The sequence below is a fragment of the Musca vetustissima genome, unplaced genomic scaffold (assembly GCF_032173495.1).
Source record: "Musca vetustissima isolate MV318-11 ecotype Yass unplaced genomic scaffold, APGP_CSIRO_Mvet_v1 utg39152, whole genome shotgun sequence".
NCBI classification, from domain to species: Eukaryota; Metazoa; Arthropoda; class Insecta; order Diptera; family Muscidae; genus Musca; species Musca vetustissima.
The window spans coordinates 93791-113722 of NW_026873326.1; the positions used below are offsets into that span (position 1 = coordinate 93791).

The 19932-nt window shown below is 37.2% G+C and overlaps 1 protein-coding gene across 1 annotated transcript in view; it reads left to right on the forward strand.

Annotated features, from left to right (window-relative positions):
- Positions 1 to 10111: 10111 nt before the first annotated feature.
- Positions 10112 to 19932, forward strand: part of LOC133324389 (NCK-interacting protein with SH3 domain) — a 36674-nt gene continuing 26853 nt past the window's right edge. The window contains exon 1 of the mRNA XM_061533235.1: positions 10112 to 10296. Coding sequence (XP_061389219.1) covers positions 10123 to 10296 — 174 coding nt within the window. The 5' untranslated portion in view covers positions 10112 to 10122. The remainder of the gene's footprint in view (positions 10297 to 19932) is intronic.

A 19932-nucleotide genomic window follows, 5' to 3' on the forward strand; every position in this document is an offset into this window, starting at 1 on the left:
GCGGTTTTTTGTGCTAAAAAATACAATTCTCTCACAGTGTACCAAAATTTGCAATTGTTTTCACATGTTGTTTGTTTTTAAAAAAAACAATTAAAAAAAAAAACAATTAAAAAAAAAAACAATTACTTATAGAAATTTTGTGTTTTTCATTGTTTTTTATAATATCCACACCATCACAGCAGTGCAAAAACATTGTTGTAATTCTTCGTTTCATGTTCAAATTGCAAACAAATTTTTTGCAGCAAATTTATAATTTTGTATGTATTTCTGGATTTCGTTAATCGAGTCGATTTAAAATCGTATATGTAAATGCACTTTTAATCAAGACATCAGCTGAACTAAATGGACTACCTATTTATTGTGCCATGGTGCCATTATACATTATGCCAGGGTTACCGTTGTGCAACTAAAGTCGCAATTTGCAACCTTTTTGATGCCCTATAACTCTGTTACTCTTTTAAAGCTTTGTGCGAGTTTTCTTCCCTGTTTTTAATAAGTTGTTGGTCTGTTCCAGAACCTGCAATAATGTACAATTTTTTACTACGATAAAAATTTTTCCTTTATGATATCGGCAAAAATAGTAAAAATTAGTAGATTCTTGCAGTACGGGAACAGACCATGTATCATCCTTTTTATATGTAAATTCAAACTAATTAGATTCGTCTACGTCGTTTTTGTGTTCCAAGGATATCTGACATATTCTCGAAACAGTTTTATTGACAAATTTGCTTTTCTGTGTGACTTTATTTCAAGCGAACAACTTTTTGTGCATCATTTTTAAAATTCCCAGCGTTAACACTGGTGTGTGTGCAACACATATGGAAATGCTAGAAATCGGGATTTTTTTATGGAACAGAATCTATATACAAATTGACACGAATATTACCTTGAAATCAAATCAGCTGAGTATTGCAGTTACCTTGTACAATTGTTCCATGGTTTTCCATTTAAGATTATTGAAAGTCAGAGTCCCCCCTCTATTTTATTATCCGAAAACTTGTGTTGGAGCCATGGCATAATTATACCAGGTAGTCTTATGCAAACTTATGACTCCTATTTCTTTATTAATCGAACATTTTATTTATTTTTTTAACGAAATAAATAAAAAAAAATATTTGCTAAACCTATTTTAACTCTCCGCCATAGTGTTGATTTTTTGTCATCTTTACTCCTCCTCCAACTAGTTCACTTCCTATTTAGTATAGGAGGTAAAGGACCATATATACGACGACCTTGCCGATCGTCTTTTGTAATATCAATATCTTCGGAAGAAATTTGCCTGTAGTCATGTAGAGTTTAGCGCTCTTAATCGGGTTGCCAATATCAATTTCCAAATTGGGACTACCTTCCATAATTATGTGATGTATGGAATCATGGTATATACAATCATACAAGATAGGCTACAGCAACTTACAATTACAAAGTCATATACAAAATATGTGAATGTTTTTTTAAAATAGAGAAGAAATTAAAAATTTGTGGGATAAAAAAGTATCAACATTTTTGGACGGTTCCCGTACGTATAAATTACATTTTTTTCATATACAAAATCATGGTACAATTATACAAGGTATCTGCAATACTTTGCTGATTTGATTGTATCGTAATACTTGTGTCAGGTTCGATGTGATATTTTTGATTTATGTAAAACGACCCACCAGGAAAATCTTGTACACATTATATGTGAAATAAAAAATACGATAATACAATTTGAGCTATACTATATATAAATTACATTTTTTCATATAAAAAATCATGGTACAATTATACAAGGTATCTGCAATACTTTGCTGATTTGATTGTATCGTAATACTTGTGTCAGGTTTGATGTGATATTTTTGATTTATGTAAAACGACCCACAAGGAAAATGTTGTACACATTATATGTGAAATAAAAAATACGATAATACAATTTGGTTTATTTTCTTAATCGGGCTGAAATTACCATGATTTCTCATACAAATTTAAATCATTGTGCGGCAGGGTTTATTTTAAATCATGATCGAAATCATGATACTACTGAGATACAACGCAGGTTTTGTACGAAAAAATACAACTCTCTCACAATGTACCAAAATTTGCAAATGTTTTTACATGTCGTTTATTTTTAAATTTAACGGTTGACAAATACAAAAATGAAAGATCAAAGAAAATTAAAAATTATTTATAGAATTTTTGTGTTTTTAGTTCTTTTTTTACTTTTGCATCAAAGTATTGCAAAAACATTTCCATTGTGGTAATTCTTCTATTCTTTTTTCAAATTGCAAACAAATATTTTTGGCGCAAAATAATAAGAAATACTAACAAACATCAGCTGATCGGCATTTAGATCATGATTAATGATATGTGTAAACAATTAGGGTGTATTTCTGTATTTCGTTAATCGAGTCGATTTAAAATATTATATGTAAATGTACTTTAACAATTAATGCATTTTCAAATCAAAGAAATCGCAACAGAAGTTCGATACCCTTTGGTTTACAATTTACTTCAATTTCCTAATGGTAGTATTTAAAGACGCAAATCCTTTTGAAATGAAAACTTGCAATTCTCAATGCTATTTTTATCGTTTTTGTATGAGTTACCCCTACATGTGGCAATGACTCAATTGAAGGAAAGATCTGGAAGCGATAGAGTTATACATTGGCAAAATTATCATTCTTGTTTTTTTATTCTGAAAATCCAAAAATTTATTTTGAAAATAAATCAAATTTATTGATATATAATTTGTTTTTTTTTACACAGTCTGGGTTTATACATGCAACTTTTTTAAGCAACTCCGCTGCTGCTCTCTACGATTCTGTTTTGAATTTCCTCCCCTTGCCACCTTTTATACCTGTAACTTTTAAGAACTCAGCAGAGTTGCTTAAAAAAGTAATATAGGAGAACGCAGTCTGAATCATGTTTGACTTTGATATTCCATTATAAATTCGCATTTTAAACAATGCCAAAACTGAATTCTCGTATGCATTTTCCCCTTACTACTTTTAAGTCTTTTTCCCTCTATATAAAACGGCATTTACATTAGAACTTTTTACCGGGTTAACCTACTTTATGAGGATTTATGTGACATGTATACCATGGAATTGACAATTTAAACCCACTGGGTTAATGAAATCCGGTGCAATGTAAAGATGCTATAATGGCTAGCATTTGGCTTGCCAAAACACATTACGATTCGTTTACGTTGCGCTTACGTTCGCCTATTACATTAAAAACGCGCTGTGTTCATTAAGCACACACCGTTCTCGCATACCCGCTCTCATTCTCTTCCTTACGTCGTCTCAGTAAACATATGATTCAATTTCCAACTTCCAACTTTGACATCTAATTGGAGACAAACAAACGCATCAACAACCATCATCATCTCCCAACCAAAAAACCGAAGTTTATCCTGTATTTATTTTAGTCATCTCAACAAGGAAGTGCGCGTCGGTGATCAAAAGTGTGCGAACCGCTGTTTTATTATTCAAAAGAAGTAATCAAGTGCTGGAATAAAAAAAGAAGTTGCTAAAGAAAAAAATCTATCATAAATTCCATTTGCTCTCTCTTGTTCAATGTTTAATGCAATTATAAATAGTCCCCCGGAATTTTGTATTTAAAAATAGCATTTGATGTGATTTGACACAACAACAATACCGCAGCAGCACAGCCATATCGCGAACAACAAAAATCAACTAAAGATAGGTAATTGAACGGACAAACGCCAGCCAGTAGCAGTTCTAATACCAACCAATTTCAAAGTGTCTAATAAGAAAATTATTATCCAAATGGAAACAAGAAGGGTATTGTAACAGGAAGCGGAGACGTTTGTGCTAATAAGGAAAAATCTTGAAGAAATAAATTTAATTGGCCTCCGCCCTGAAAAAAAACAGTGTCTCCTATTTTGGTATATACATATATGCAACTATATATATATACCAATCTATATGTAGTTCTTGTGTACGTGTTTGTGCTTGTTTTGTTCGACATCCAGGAAAAAGGAGGGAATGTTTCAATTTGTGTTTTCGTTGATGCGCGTTGAATGAAAGCAGAACGAAGTTGGTCAAAATACAAGAAAGTACCCAGATATAGCTCGTTGTAACGTTGAACGAGAGCTGGATATACGCGTGTGTGTGTGTGTGTGCGCCTGAGTTTGTTTTCAAGTAAAAACGTGCAAAACGACGGAACGAACCAATAACGCGAATATACAAACAAAAACAAAATTAAATAATAAAAATACACAATTCGTGTTGAAGGTGTTTACAGCAGTCAATTTGGACGTCATAGTTTTCAAAGGTTGTTTTGATCGCAATTTTCGTTAAAAAAAACAGCAAAACAATGGGTAAGTATACTCCCACTATAGTGGGAGAGGTGATGTGTGTGTGTGACCACACAAACAGAAAAACATACAATTTGTACTGTAAAATTGTTTCCGTTTTTTTACTGTAGCATGCCCTGTGGCGTATACTTGTTTATTTTATTAACACACAGGGTGTGTCAGCACTTTGTTGACATTTTTTTATTACAATCTTAAAAACATAACCTACGATAAAATTTCTAAATAACTTAGCGAGAGCCATTCAGAAATTTTTTTTTATCTTTTGATTATCAATACTTCATAACTTTCCAAACGTTGCACATCGTAACATTTCTTCCAGGCCAAAATCAAGCTCGAAGATCGAGAATATCAGACCACTCCTTCCAGTACCTTCCCTGGAAATGGTAAAATTTTTGCTGAAAAATAATTTTTGTAATATTATGCCTTATCTTCATTATCCATTCTTTATAATTTCTTCCGAACTTTGCATCGCCTAATATTTTTTATAAAACAATATCGTGTTCGAATGTTGTTTTTGTAGTAACAAAATACATGATATGGGTTATTGATGGTCTGGTTCCACTATCTCCAAATTCAAAAATGTTGCAATTTGAATTCGGCGATAGGTGAGTCGGCTTAGCTGTGTAGTTGAAGAGGTGCAGTGTGACGTGTGATCCACATGCATGTGTTAGGTATCGAATCGTAAATTCTTGCCAATAGGAATTGATGCGGTTGCCCCAACTTAATCTTAGTTGAGCTTGTGCGATGGATGGAGGGTGAATATCATTCAGATCTGCTTGATAGACTTCTTGATCTAGAGGTTTACGTTTATATGTTTGATTTATATGTCTCACCTGAGGTGCCTGGGCGGGGGAGTTCTGTCCATAATATAACAGGGATGTTCCCGACGATAAACACCCAGGCAAATACCGCATCGACAACATATAATTGGGTCGATGGACGGGTAAGATCTTCGCCTCCTCATGATGATGGTCCACTGGAGTCATGAGAAGACACCCTGTTGCAGTATTCAGGGCAGCATTCTGACAGATCTGAATATTATTTCACTGCATATGGCTTATATTAGCAAACCACACTGGCACCGCATAGCTTACCACCGACCGGCCTATTGTCTTATAAGAGGTCAACAAGGTTTCCTTGTCAGCGTCTCAAGTGCTGCCGGCTAGCGACTTTTTCCTACTTCTCAACTTATCGTTACTCCTAGTATCATGGGCTAGTTAGTGACCGGAATAAGTTCTCCACCGAACATTATGTCCAGCGGGAGCTATATTTCAGCCGTCCATGTGGTGGAGAAGAAATTTACGAAATCAGCTTTGTAGAAGTTTAACCTCTCACAAATGTCTTGATCGTACAATCATCCACATACATTATGATGGTTGTGGAATATCAGAGAGATAGAGGTTAAACAGTTCCGGAGATGTGGTCCCACCTTGGGGAACTCCCTGTTCGACTCTACGGGATTTAGACTTACTGTTTCTGAATTCCACATATGACTGGCGTCCACAAATATAGTTGATTATTCAACGTTTTTCAAACACCGGAGATTTGTCTTCTATATATCTTCGAACAGCTAGGCATGGTTGACGGAATCGTAGGCTTTCATAAGGTCAAGTGCCACTATAACTGTTCGGATGCACGGCCCGTTGTAGTCCTCTAGTCATCTGCTAATATGTGTAGAAATGGCGTGTAATTATGTGTTCGAAGGTGGGAACTGTTCTACTTCTTCTTGTATCTGCCCCAAAAAAGTGTGTAAATATCTTACAATGCGAACGCAAAACTTCGTCAAATTTTTTTTGATTCCCAAATTTTCTGGGCCTAATGTAGATCCTATCCGCAGATGCAGCCTTTCTGTCATATCCTTTGGGAACTCCACAAAGGTTTTAGAACTTAAAAAATGATAAATCAAGATTGGTTCCGAAAATGCCCATAACTCCTGTATGACCCGGTATCCATAGTAAACGAGCCCTCCAGTAAACGAGCTTCTCTTTTTAGTCCCTTGGTATTTCTCCCTCGCTACAATTTGTGGATTCCAATAGTTTTCTAACACTAGTTCTGTTGTGAATTTGCAGCCCCAACAGTTGACAAACATCGATGCTTTCATCACTTGCAATGTCTTGTTCTGCGGGCCAAAGACTTATAACATGTAGTTTTCTCAGGGCTTCTATGGTGTTTGATGACTCTAGAATTAGATAGTCCCCCAGCTGTTCCTCCTTCTGCAGTACCTGAGTGCTTTATGTGAGTTCCTGCCATTTGGCCTACCTCACAGTGGCTGAACCACAGGCGGAATAACTCCCATACAGAAGGCAAACTCTATCCTTTAGTGAGGGGCGAAACCACAAAATACCACTCTACGCTTTCGCATCAGTAAGGTGTTGCCCCTGCGAAGCTCCCCAGGGGGCAACACCAACTGTCATGCTGGATCGCCAGATCCAGGGGCATCAGGCACCCGCGACTCGTACTTGCGTCAAACTGGACACAAGTCCGGGCTGGTATCCCAATACAAAAATAAACAACACAAAATACCACTCTACGCATCAGTAAGGAGAAACAAGGTTCGCAGCAAAACCGCAAACGGCATGCAGAAACACCGCCCCTGACAGTCACAACGACAAACCCGGAACACAAACAAATAACATGCTGTTCTCATGTACTGCACGAAGGGCTCAAAAGACCTCGGCAACGGACAATACAACAGTCCACAAAACTGTCCTCATGGGCAGCCTTCACGACATCCACACAACAAAAGTAGACTCATAAATACCCACGATGAACAGTAACTAGGTCATCTCCAACTGCCGCAACAAAGCCCACCGCCATCTGGTGCACCAACCCACCAGCAAGGATACTACGCACGAGGACCACCTCCACTAAGAACTATCCTTCCCCTAAACGCTTCTCGAGCAAAACTACTTCCTGCTAAGGGTCCGATCGCCTTCAAGAACCCTACTGAAATTCCATATACCAATATTTGCTAAATCTCTAATGTCTAATGTGCTTCCAGTCTTTATTCATCCCGTACCCACATAAATCCGTATGGGACAGGCTTCTTTTATTCAAAAACGAATTGAGAGAACCATCCCCGTCAGTAAGAAATCAGTACGAAACCGAAGCGAAAGTCAGCCCGGTCCAATACGAACGTAATGTGAACAACACACTCCCGAAGGATAGTGCTGTACCACCTATTATCCCCATCCACCAGATCAGAAAGCCTGGGCCAATCATTCTCATCAAACTGCAAGCCACGCTTAAGCTTATACTTGATAGCCCTACATCTCACCTCAAGATCAAGCGGCACGGCGCCAAACACCACCTGCAAAGCCTCCGTGGAAACAGTGCGACAAACTGGCAAACATTCTAACATGACGACCCGCTGACACGCAAGGAGCTTCTTCTGCCCTAAGACAGTCGAGGCAGCTTTAGGTGAACTATAAGTTGCACAGGAAACAATATAATCCACCATATATGGCTCGAACAGCACGCCTACTCAAGCCCAAATCGATCAGCAAGACACGCTTGGTGGTCTCAACGACCACCCCCCGTCTGCAGTAGGTGTTCCAAGAACTTATTACTGACACTTCCTTATGGGTCATTTCTAATATTTTCTCGGACGCACTATTTTCGTAGATCACTGCAGAGCATAGCTGGTCTATATAGAGTAGAGGTGTGAAACGAAAAAATTCTCAGAGAACAAATGAGAAACCGGCATATGAAATTATTTATTATATTTAGTAAAAGAGAATGCAGAGAAAGAACTTTTTATACATGTAAACAAGGGTCCCATGCTTGCACAGCATTAATATAGAACCTTCTGTCAACTATTGCATAGGATGGCGGCTACTTATCAATACCATTTCATAAAGTCCGGTTAGGTCTTGTGGGCTTCCCGGCCCTTACGGAAGATTCCGTTGCAGTGCTAGTCTTTTTTGATATTAGAACCAACTTCGCCTCAGGCCATAGATAATCGTGACAATAATATCAGCAGACGGGAAGCTGTTTTCTATGTTTGAGGGTTTGGAGTTCGTTTGCTCTTCCGGAGACCTAATCCTCTTAGTGTAGGGATTGCTGTTGTTGTGAGTTCTTTGCTCGCTAGCTTTATAATGTTATCAGTCTCTTCGCTTCCTCCTGTTCAGACTAGCAATTTGAGTTTGAGAATTTTCGAATTAAAATTGAAATATTTTTAAATAAATTTTTGTTATTTGAATTTTGCCTTGTAAGGGCAGTGATCATTTGAAAGTAATTTTAAGTGGTTATTTATACTCTTTCGAGTCGAGCTTGATGATCTAAGTTTTGCAATGAAAAGGAAAGCCAGGAGAAGAACCTACGTACCCACCATTATGCGACGCGTTTCGCCGTTGGTTAAGCGGCTCATCATGCATATTGGGCTATGTGGCTTTACAAATGTCGTACGTTGATAACTTGTATTTATTCCGCCCTGATGCGAAACATGCACATGCGAATTAAATTCAAATTTGTCAAAGTTCGACATTTGTCTTCATTCTAGGAACAGTCCTTTTCAAAGCAGATTTTTCTTGTAGCGATGGATAATTAATCCACACACCTACAATTGCTTCCTGGTATACACATGTTTTTGCTCAACCGTTTTGGAAGTGTTGATGGCTCAGAACGTTAAGCGGTCTTGGCAACATTTGTGTTGCTCTGAGGACCTGGGTTCGAGCCCTAGCCGTGCTCGGCTGAAATTAATTTTTGTTATTTGAATTTTGCCTTGTAAGGGCAGTGATCATTTGAAAGTAATTTTAAGTGGTTATTTATACTCTTTCGAGTCGAGCTTGATTATCTAAGATTTGCAATGAAAAAGAAAGCCAGGAGAAGAACCTACGTACCCACCATTATGCGACACGTTTCGCCTAACTTAGATCATCAAGCTCGACTCGAAAGAGTATAAATAACCACTTAAAATATTTTTAAATATTCATCTTCGATGGGTTCTCTTATTCGCATATTTGACAACAAAACACTGTGGCAACTCTTTTCCATTTATGTCCTCACCCTCTCTCTCCCAATTTTTCTTTGACTTTCTCTCGCTCTCTCTCTATTATTATTTTGTTTTGTTCTGCTAGTTTTACTTCATTATGCCATTGTTTTGTTGCTGTTGTTCTTACCTTCGTTACCGTTATTTATGTTGAATGTGAGCTGGTGCTGCTGCTGGGTCATTCGTGTGTTTTTGTTGGAATTCTCTTTGATTTCCTTTCGTTCGTTACACTTGTGATTATCCTTTGCCTTGCTCATTCATTCAACATGAACTATGAGTAGGTATTTTCAATGTTGTTGTTATTATTCTATTCTCTCTCTGTGCTCTTGTTCCTTTTTGAGTAGTTGTAACAGCAGTTGTAGTTTTGTTATTGTTGTTTTTTTTTTTTTGACAATTGTTACCGCATATCCTTGCAATGATTGCTGCTAGCTGTCTCAGTCAACGACGTTAACGTCAGCAAAACCAATGCCGTTGTTGTCACGTCGTGTGTAAACACTCCTCAGCTGGTCTGGCAGTGCGTTCGTTTTCTTTCGATAGTTGCAATTTTTCTATCGCGTTGATAAGTCAGCTGCTCTCTCTGTAACTGAGTTGACTGGTGCTGGCAGTTGACTCTGGGTGTTGTTTTCCCTTTTTTTGGACAAACTAAATTTTTTCGGGTAAACATTATGTGAGAATAATTAATAAAAAGCAAAACTTGAAAAAATAAGAGATTTTAAAATAAAAATTAAATATTTATTTTATAAAAATTATGTGATTAATGTGTTTGCGTGTGTCTGTCTGTGTTTTCTCCTACATTGCAGATAACATCGAAATGCTGAAAGCTTTATATGATTTTCAAGCCGCCTATCCCAAAACGATTAGCTTCGATGAGGGTGAATATTTTATTTTATATCAGACCTCGGCAAGACAAAGGAACTGGTGGCAAGTGGTCAGCATGAAGGGCAATATTGGCTTTGTGCCCTCCAATTACGTAATGAAAATTAAGGTAAGTACCAAAAAAAAAATAATAAAAACAATAAAATAAATAAGGGAATGGGTTGGGTGGGGTAAGGATGGATGAATGGAGGCAGGTGAGATTAAATATGAGGTCGGAGGAACAAAAGGAAATACCACCAAAAATAATAACAACATCATTATTATCAGTTGTAAACAACAACAACATGAAGAGCACAGAAGAGCTAGTACTCAGTCGCACACACCTTGAATGGATACTATATACAAATAAACTTTTCCCACACGCCTAACGAAATTATTAGTGAATTGTTGTAACGAATGTTGTCCCATTTCCTTGTTTGGTTCGGCCACCCAGCAACCCACATTTCTCCATTTCCATTGAATTTTTAGAAATTCAAATATTTGTACAGCACTTGAATTGATCTCTCTCATTCACGTTTTCCATGGTTTCTTTTGTTGTTATTGTTGAAGTACTATTCCCATTTTGTTTTCATGGTTTTGATAAATTGCTATCATATTGTCATCACCATCATTGTCATGGCATCAACCCACTTTTTTTATACCGCAAGTATTTAATTTTTGTTGCTTCAAAAATCGAAAGCCAAATTTCTGTTTTGTTTGAATAATATTTATGAGCTTTATTTTTGTCGTCCTGCCATTCATTTGCCAATGGCCACACATTCGTAAAGATGCTTTTAAAAATTTAATGACCGACCGGTATTGATATCCTGCCAATGATAATAAAGATAGCCATTGTGGTCATTGGGTCATTGATTTTTAATGTATGCCCATGTATGTAATTATGAATATGACAGAGATAAGGGAAAGTTATGTTTCACCTTGTCAATCGTTATAATCGAAAGTTTTGAGAAATAATATTGGAATTAAATATTAAAATAAATGGTTTATGGATTCGGATAATAATTCACAGGAAGGAACACTTTCCAAGTAGTAGAAGTCATCAATAGAGAGAAAATCATCTAAAAGCAAACTTATATTTATATAAGGGGTATTATCTCGTTAGTATTCATATAATTTGGAAGGGCCTGACCCCTTTGGATTGTATTATTTAATTTGTCCTGTACTACAAGACAAAATATACAGTATGTGAAGAATAAGTTTACACATTGAATAAATATCAACTTTCCCAGGGCTCCATCTGGCTACGTACCTGTTCCGTATATCTAATTTTCAGGAAAGTTAACACACATCATTATAGACTCAATTAAGTACGCTATGCCAAATTTCGTGCAAATCGAATGATATATATGCACATTTTTGCGCCATTTACTTTAAATCGGACGAAAATATATATGGGAGCTATATCTAAATCTGAATTGATTTCAGCTTTCTTTTTCGATGGCCTCAGCGTTTGTTTTTTTATTTTAGTCACAGCTTTCTTCAGAGATATTTATACCCTACACAACTATGTTGTCAGGGTATTATAGCTTTGTGCATCCCCAAAAGTTTGTAACGCCGCGAAATATTGGTCCTAGACCCACCTTCAAGTATACCCACCGTCATATCTCGACTAGCTGAGTCGATCTATAGTAAACACGATACAGGCCACAGTTATGGACCAATCTTCACGAAAATTTTCATGTAGGATGGATTCTGGCAAATGAAGACCCCTATTGTTTTTGATAAAGATCGGTTAATATTTAGGGGATGAAATGGACCAAATACTTAATTTTTGTCCGTTTTTCTGGTCGCTACAGAGGCCGCAATTTTACATGAAGAACGGAATCGGGCTAATGAATAAGCATGCCTGCTTTGATAAAGATCTGTCAATATTCAGCGGGTCAAATGGACCTTAATTTTTTGTGAAAAAATACCAAAATTGTATTTTATGGAGTATATATTCACTCCTTAAGGACATAGATCCGAGAAGTTGACAGTATATCTAAGAGGAGTGGTTGACCTTTAAATTGACACCAATTATATTGTACTGTATGTGGGAGTTACACGTAAATATTTACTGGTGCTTACGCATTCATGATTTAGATTTCACCAAGATTAATATTTATCTTACTTTCCCTGTACATCTTATGTCGATCTAAATCTTTATTCCGTTTTTCTTCTAACGTGTCATTATCCATCACCTTTTTCTTGTTATCCTCTTTCTTTTTCCATATGTCAACTACTCATCGTCAAATGTAGGCTTAATATTGGCCACAGCATTAGTGAAGGTCCGTAGTAGCTCGGGAAAATATTTTTGCCTACAGTTCTTTTAGATTCCGGTTCTCAACCTAATTTGATAACTGAGGACTTGGTACAAAGGCTTAAAACAGTGGTGGGCATAACAACATTTAGGATAAGTGTGATTGGGCGTAACTGAGAATTCATCATTAAAAACGAAAAGAGAAAAAAGAAAATGTGTGTTTAACCATCGACGGTCAGTTACGGTTAGGTGTATGGCGAAGCATGCCTGGCTTAAAATAAAACGGGAAAATTACAGGTTAAATGTAACTGGCATATCCCAAGGCATTCCCATTTCGAAAATTAAAGTTCAACAGTCTGTGATGAACGATGCAATTGTAACGAAGTTGGAGGAAAATCAAAAAAAAAAAAATTGCACAAAAATTCGGTCTGAGGAACATAAAAAATGTGGGGAACATTTCCCAAAATATGTTTGTCGTTTATCGTCAGGACTTTTTCAAGTGTCTTCATCTTTCAAAGAAGATGTTGAACTTTTGGATTCGTCATTTGGATGCGGTCTCTGGCTTTCTCATGGCGACACATCTAAAGGAATGTATAATTCTTTCATGAAAGAGTATCTTGACCTAGGTCACATGGGAAAATCCCACAATCAAATACCTAATAATCCACATAATTTCATTGCTCATCAATGTGTTTTCCGACCTCAAAGTACAACTATGAAACTTAGCTTCTTTTTGATGCATAAACCAGTTATCATCTTTGATCCCAAGATAAACGAGGAGAGATTGACGCACCTACGTAATGAATTGCTAGGTCTTAGGTCGCGTCCTTCCAAAGGGACCACCATAACACTAGGGTTTTTGGTACCGGCATATGGACCTTCTCCTTGATCGAATTGAGGAAACCGGATCTTTCCGTCTCAGCCTAGAGAATCTTTAGGAAGGTTCATCCTTGACGGATGAGAATGAGGCTATGGATATCGCTGGGATCAAAGTGGCAGTGATTCAGGTGAATCTTTAAGGGGACCCCACCCATTCTCGATTTTAATTTTTCAAGATTTTCACTGGACTGGTAAATCAATACCAATGCTTGTTAAGGTTTGTAACTTTGCACATATATATTTGAAGATTTAAAAGAGAAAAAAAAATAATTTACAAAAAATTTTTGTTTGTTGTTGTTTTTTGTAATTAAAAAAAGTCCTTATTTTTGAAAATAATTTACGAAAATTCCAACGGTGTTAGAAAGAGTACATGTCTGGCTCTCGTATGAACTAGGATTATTGACTTCGCTCTAAAATTAACAAAATGGTGGACATTTGAAAAAATATTTTTGGAAAATCGCCGATTTTTTACCAAAAACCAAGTTAAAAAACAAGGAAGATCTGCACCGATTGGCTTTATCCTAGTTCATATGAGAGCTATACACTCCCAGAGAAACGTTGCAAAATTTGGAACCGATTGAATTATTAGTTTTTGAGTTATCGTGCCCGCCATTCGCAAAAAAAATGTTTAGAGAAAAACGCGTTTAAAGTTTGAGAAGCCCTTCAGCCGTCACTTGATGCTGACACAATAAGAGTTCTTCAAGAGTTCTTAAAATTTTCACTTGAAATTTTGTAGAGACATTCTTTAATCAGTGTAGATTCGAATTATATCAACAAAAATTTTGACCCCGAGAATGGGGGGGGGTCCCCTTAAATCAAGGACGTAGGACGTTGCCAAAAGGCAACTACCAAATGTCTCAGTGGTAAGAAAGCCTCCGACAAAGAGATTTTCTAAAGAGCAGTTAACTTTGGTAATCCGGTCCATGGAGCGGGACTGGAGCATGATTATACACAAAGAATTCCTTTATATCAAGAGAAACTTCAAATGTATTCGTAAACTCTCAAGGAACTATTCGTATGACATACTACGAGAAACTTTTTAATCAGAAGAATCCCTTCAGATGAAGTGAAACCTCAGAGTTATTCTTAAGTTCCTAACGAACTATCCAAATGATTTTAGATAGAAAAAATCAGACGTGCGTGTAAACATGAATCAACAGCTTGCGAAGACACCCACACAGTCGCTCGAGGCACCACAAACGGTTCGTATGCGATAGTTACCTCTAAGTCGAAGAATGCCCTCGATATCTTCAGCAATGCCAAATCGTTCGAGTACATAGAGAAGACCAACTTCCGGCATAGAGAGGACCAACTACCGTAGAGTGGTATTTGCTCTAATCCGCCATATTGCATCTACCTCGATATAACGGCTTTGGTATTCGGTATTTTTAAGGTCGTAGAATTAACAGTAATTGCATTTTTCCAGATTTTAGTAACACAAAAATATCCCCTGCTATTGTATTTTTGTAATCCATTTTTATAAAAATTAAAATCCTCTTTAAATGACCATTTTAATATCCCCTCACTAACAGTCCTTACCAAGATCCTACAAACAGATATGCTAATTGTTTTTAAGACCATTAAATGTGTTTTCCATTTAACCACAATTCGCTGAATTCCAGAGGCAATTATTTCACATCTGGTATCTCCATTGCATGTTATGACCCTCTCTCAGTTATTAACATATTCCCGTAGGAGATCTACTAGACAATAATGGCATATAAATTGACCCCGGCGAAAGGCGGTTTTGGGAACTTCTACTGCTACTATGGAAAGCACTGACGTTATTCATTAATAAATCAGACGGGGACAAACATTTAAACAAACATACCGACTGACCCAGCGACCGACCGAACGACCAACCTCCCAGCCAACAGAACAGTTGTTTATCATTATTAAAGTGCAACAGCAACAAAAAAGAAAAACTTTAATTGTTATTTACTACGCTAAAAAATACGACGACGGTATTCAAAAGCCCCAAACCATTATCAGACCAAAATACCGTATGTGTTTGAGTGTGTGTGTGGATATATTTTTGTTAGCCGCTATATGAGACGGACAGGATGCAGTGCTACAAAATAACCCCAATTGTGTCAGCCACAAAATGAACAGAAAAGGACTTTTGTGTACTTTTTGTTGTTGTTTGTTAACATGCCACTAGTCACAAAACGAAATGAAACGAATGGGAAGTCGGCTATGCATGCGAGTACAAACGGACATACTCGTACACGTTGTCATTGGCGAACGTGGAAAAATAAAATGAACAAAACTATGTTGAAAGTAAAAGTTCAGTTGCATTCTTTTCGTCTTTTTTCGTTTCGGGGCTTTTAAATCATTCGCGCATCATATTGTTCGTAGGCTCAAAGAAAAATGTCTGTTGAAAATGAGGGAATGACAGCTAGGACAAATGAAAGTTTTTTCTTGACGAATGTTGGCGAGGATGAAGCAAAAGTTCAGAATAATATACTATTTCAAATTCTTTAATTGGTTTTGGGTTGGTTTATGGACAACCTGAATTAATTGGCACGTTTTGTAATAATACGTTTACATTGCACCGGTTTTCCTTAACCCAGTGGGTTTCAATTGTCAATTCCATTGTATACATGCCAAATAAATCTTCATAGATTCATTTAAAGTTAATCCAAAATGGCGGATAAAATCAATATAGCATGAAATAACATTTTTGTGTGTTATGGCCTTAAATCTATGGCATACCTTTTTAAATTTCAATTATAACCAATTTGGTTGAAAAACGTGTTTATATTATTGACAAAAAATCTTAAGTTTATGAACGGTCCCAAAATTCTGGATAGAGAACGAGGCCGAGGCCTCTGGCACTGCTTGACACTAGGATCTGAAACTCAATTTTTTTTTGTTCAAGGCCTATATAATAGGACATCCCGTAAGGCCAGCTGATATCTACATTTTTTGTCAAAATATATGAAATTCTAAAAAAATAACCATAGGTAGCTTTGACAAGGGCATCGATATAATTTTCAATTTGTTTAAAAATTATCCTAAAATGCCAACATATGTATCAAATGTGGTGAAAAATCAATTATTTGTTTTGATAAACTCATTACTTACATAGCTGGCTTGTGACAGAACGTTCGTTCCATAAGCCGAGCTTAAAAAAGATTTCCAGGCGCGTCGGTCTTCTGCGCAGTTTTTCCGATTTTAAAGACCATGTTCGGCAATGTTGTTGATCTTTTCATCTAATTCGTGGCCTTCCCCTTCTGCGTGAACCATCAGCCGGTTCGCTTTTATATGTTTTTTGAGCTGGGGCACCTTCATCCATTCTCTCAACATGACTTAGCCAATGCTGCTGCTCGATATTCTGACAATGTCGATGTCCGAGATAAACTGGTACAACTCATGGGTCATTCGACAGCGATATTCATCGTCGACGCACATCGGCTCATAGATCCTCCGGAGAATTTTTCTCTCAAACACTCCAAGAGCTGCCTCATCTGCTTGCGCAAGTACCCATGCTTCAGATCCATATAACAAGACGGGTAGTATCAGAGCCTTGTAGAGTGTGAGTTTGATACCATCAGCTTGGTTTTCTCGCCATTTACTACCAGTCCCACTTTGGCAGACTCCTTCTCAATTTGTTGAAAGGTGGCTGTTACCGCTCGCAATGTTTGACCCATAATGTCGATGTCGTCGGCGTAGGCGAGTAACATGTGATGTTTGGTGTACAGAGTGTAATTTCTGTTCACATTTGTATCTAGTATAACCTTATCCAGTAGGATGTTAAACAGGTCACACGACAAACAGTCATCTTGTATAAATCCTCGTTCGATATTGATGGGCTCTGAAAGGTCCTCTCCGACTTTAACTGCTGACCTTGTGGCAGTTAAAGTTATCCTGCATAGCCGTATTAATTTTTGCAGGAATGCCAAACACAGACATGGCTTTAAACACCTCTGAGCGGATAGGGCTGTCGAATGCGGCTTTGTAGTCGGAATGTGTCGATGTACATTCGTGGGTCTTTTCCAGAATTAGACGCAGTGTGAAAATTTGGTCTAAGGTGGATTTGCCAGGTCTGAAGCTGCATTGGTATGGTCCAATAATGTCATTGATCCGCGAATTCAGTCGTTCACCCAGTACACTGGATATCACTTTATATGCGATGGGAAGGAGACTAATTCCTAATTCCTCTATAGTTGATACATATCAACTTGTCTTCTTTTTTGTGCACGAGACACAGGATGGTGAAGTTCCAGTCATTGGATTGTTCTAGTTCTTCAGCAGATTGATTGATATTCTGACCTTATCTTGGTTAGGTATACTATACCGTCATCTCCTATTAGTTCTGGGGTATCTTCTTCACCGCCACTATTCTGTCACAAATGGAAATCTGTCACCAGGTTTTTATCTTCATCTTTGCCTGCACCAAAACTTTCGGTTTGCACATCATTCTGACTCCTGTTCATCTCATCATCATCAAAAATTACTGACGAAACTAGAAAAAAGAGAGTGAGAAATTTTAGACATTGTGCTTCTATATATTATCGGGACCAGGAGTGATTTCATCAAACAGTAAGTTGAGCGGAGTAGGCTTCTGCTATATGTATTGTTGGCTGTCACAAGGTAATGGTCTGAATCGATATTCGCTCCTCGGATTGGATCACAACATGATCAATTTGATTTCTCGTTGCTTGATCAAGAGAAATCAAGTCGGCCTTATGTGCTTGAATCTGGTGCTGCTAACTATCATGTTTTTTGCTACCGCGACGTTAATCAACCTCATGCCGTTGTCTGATGTTTCTTCATGGAGGCTGAATTGTTCGACAATGGAGCCAAAAAAATTTAATGTCATAGCCAGGGGCAGTGATCACATGCTGTTTTTAAGCGCTCGTAAAATATGTATTTGATCTGTTCATCATTGTCTTCCGTCGAACCATGGGCCCAAATAAGACTGACGTAGAAGAACGTCTATTTTATACAGATTATAGCAATTCGGATACGAGGTCCCACATAACGCTACCCTCAATTTTCAGTACTTTTTTAACGTATTTTTCGACCGAATTGACTCTACATTTTTCGGGTAGAGCCCATATAGGGATACCCACAATTTTCGGTATTTATACCCTTCACCACACTGTGGTACAGGGTATTATGTCTTTGTGCATATGTTTGTAACAGGCAAAAGGAAACGAGATAGACACATGGTTCCATTTGAGAATATGCATAGAATCACTTTCTGAGTCGATTTACGCATGTCCGTCTGTCCGTCCATGTATTTTTGTGAACAAAGTGCAGATCGCATTTATGATCCGATTTGGATGGAATTTGGCATAGGTCACTTATTTGGCCCCAGGACGAACCCTACTGAAATTGAGAAACATCGGTCCAGATTTAGATATAGCTCCCATATAAAATTTCGTCCGATTTAATGTAAATGGTTTACCAAAGTCCCTATATATCTTTCGATTTGCACGAAATTTAGCACAGCGTAATGAATAAGGTCTAGAATGATCTGTGCAAAGTTTCGCGAAAATCGGTTCAGATTTAGATATAGCTCCCATATATATATATTCGTCCAATTTAACGTAAATTGTGTACCAAAGTCCCTATACATCTTTCGATTTGCACGAAATTTGGCACAGCGTACTAAATTAAGTCTAGAATGATGTGTGCAAAGTTTAGTAAAAGTCGGTTCAGACTTAGCTCCTATATATATTTTTCATCCGATTTTAGCTAATTGGTGCACCAAAGTCTCTAAAAATTTTTTGATTTGCACGAAATTTGTCATAGCGCACTGAATTAAGGCTACAATGACGTGTGCTAAGTTTCGTGAAAATCCGTTCAGATTTAGATATAGCTCCCATATATATTTTCCTCCGATTTTATGTAATTGGTGCACCAAAGTCCCTATATGTCTTTCGATTTGCACGAATTTTGGAATAGGGTACTGAAGTAAGTCTGGAATGATGTTGCTAATCTTCGTGAAAATATCAATATCATAGCTAGGCCGATTGACACAACGTACGTACGTTTCCCTGAAATCGGTTCAGATAGAGATATATAACAAAAACGCCTCGTCTGTTATAATACATATGTAGAATATACCCAAAGTGGTGAAGGGTATCATATAGTCGGCCCAGTCCGACTTTACTACTTTCCTTGCTGGTTTTGGGTTCTTGAACGCGTTTTCAACCGAAATCGCTATAGTTTGGTATTTTGTAGTCGTATATGGCAACAAATTTCCCTCCCAAATAAAGCTATTTACACTTTAATAAGGTGAAAATGTGCCGCATGGAAATATTGGTTTTGGATCCAAAATTTTCAATATTTATAATACGAATATAAAGCTAATGGAATGTCCGTTTTGAACCAAACTTTGCACAACCTATTACTATTACCAAGCCTAGACCAAGTTTGAGGGATATTCAGTACTCGAAAGTATGGAATTCTAAGACGATTTTGCCATCTGTTGTAAACATTCTACCTACGGAGCATACGGAGGAAAAAAACTAGAACACCAGGTTCGAGAATGAAATATATCGGCCCCCATTTAGGCGTGAAGGTATTGTGATGCAAAAATGTTGATAACTCGAATTGTTCGGTAATTCCTACAATCAATAGTGATGCCGCTTTTTTCTGCAATTGAACCAGCAG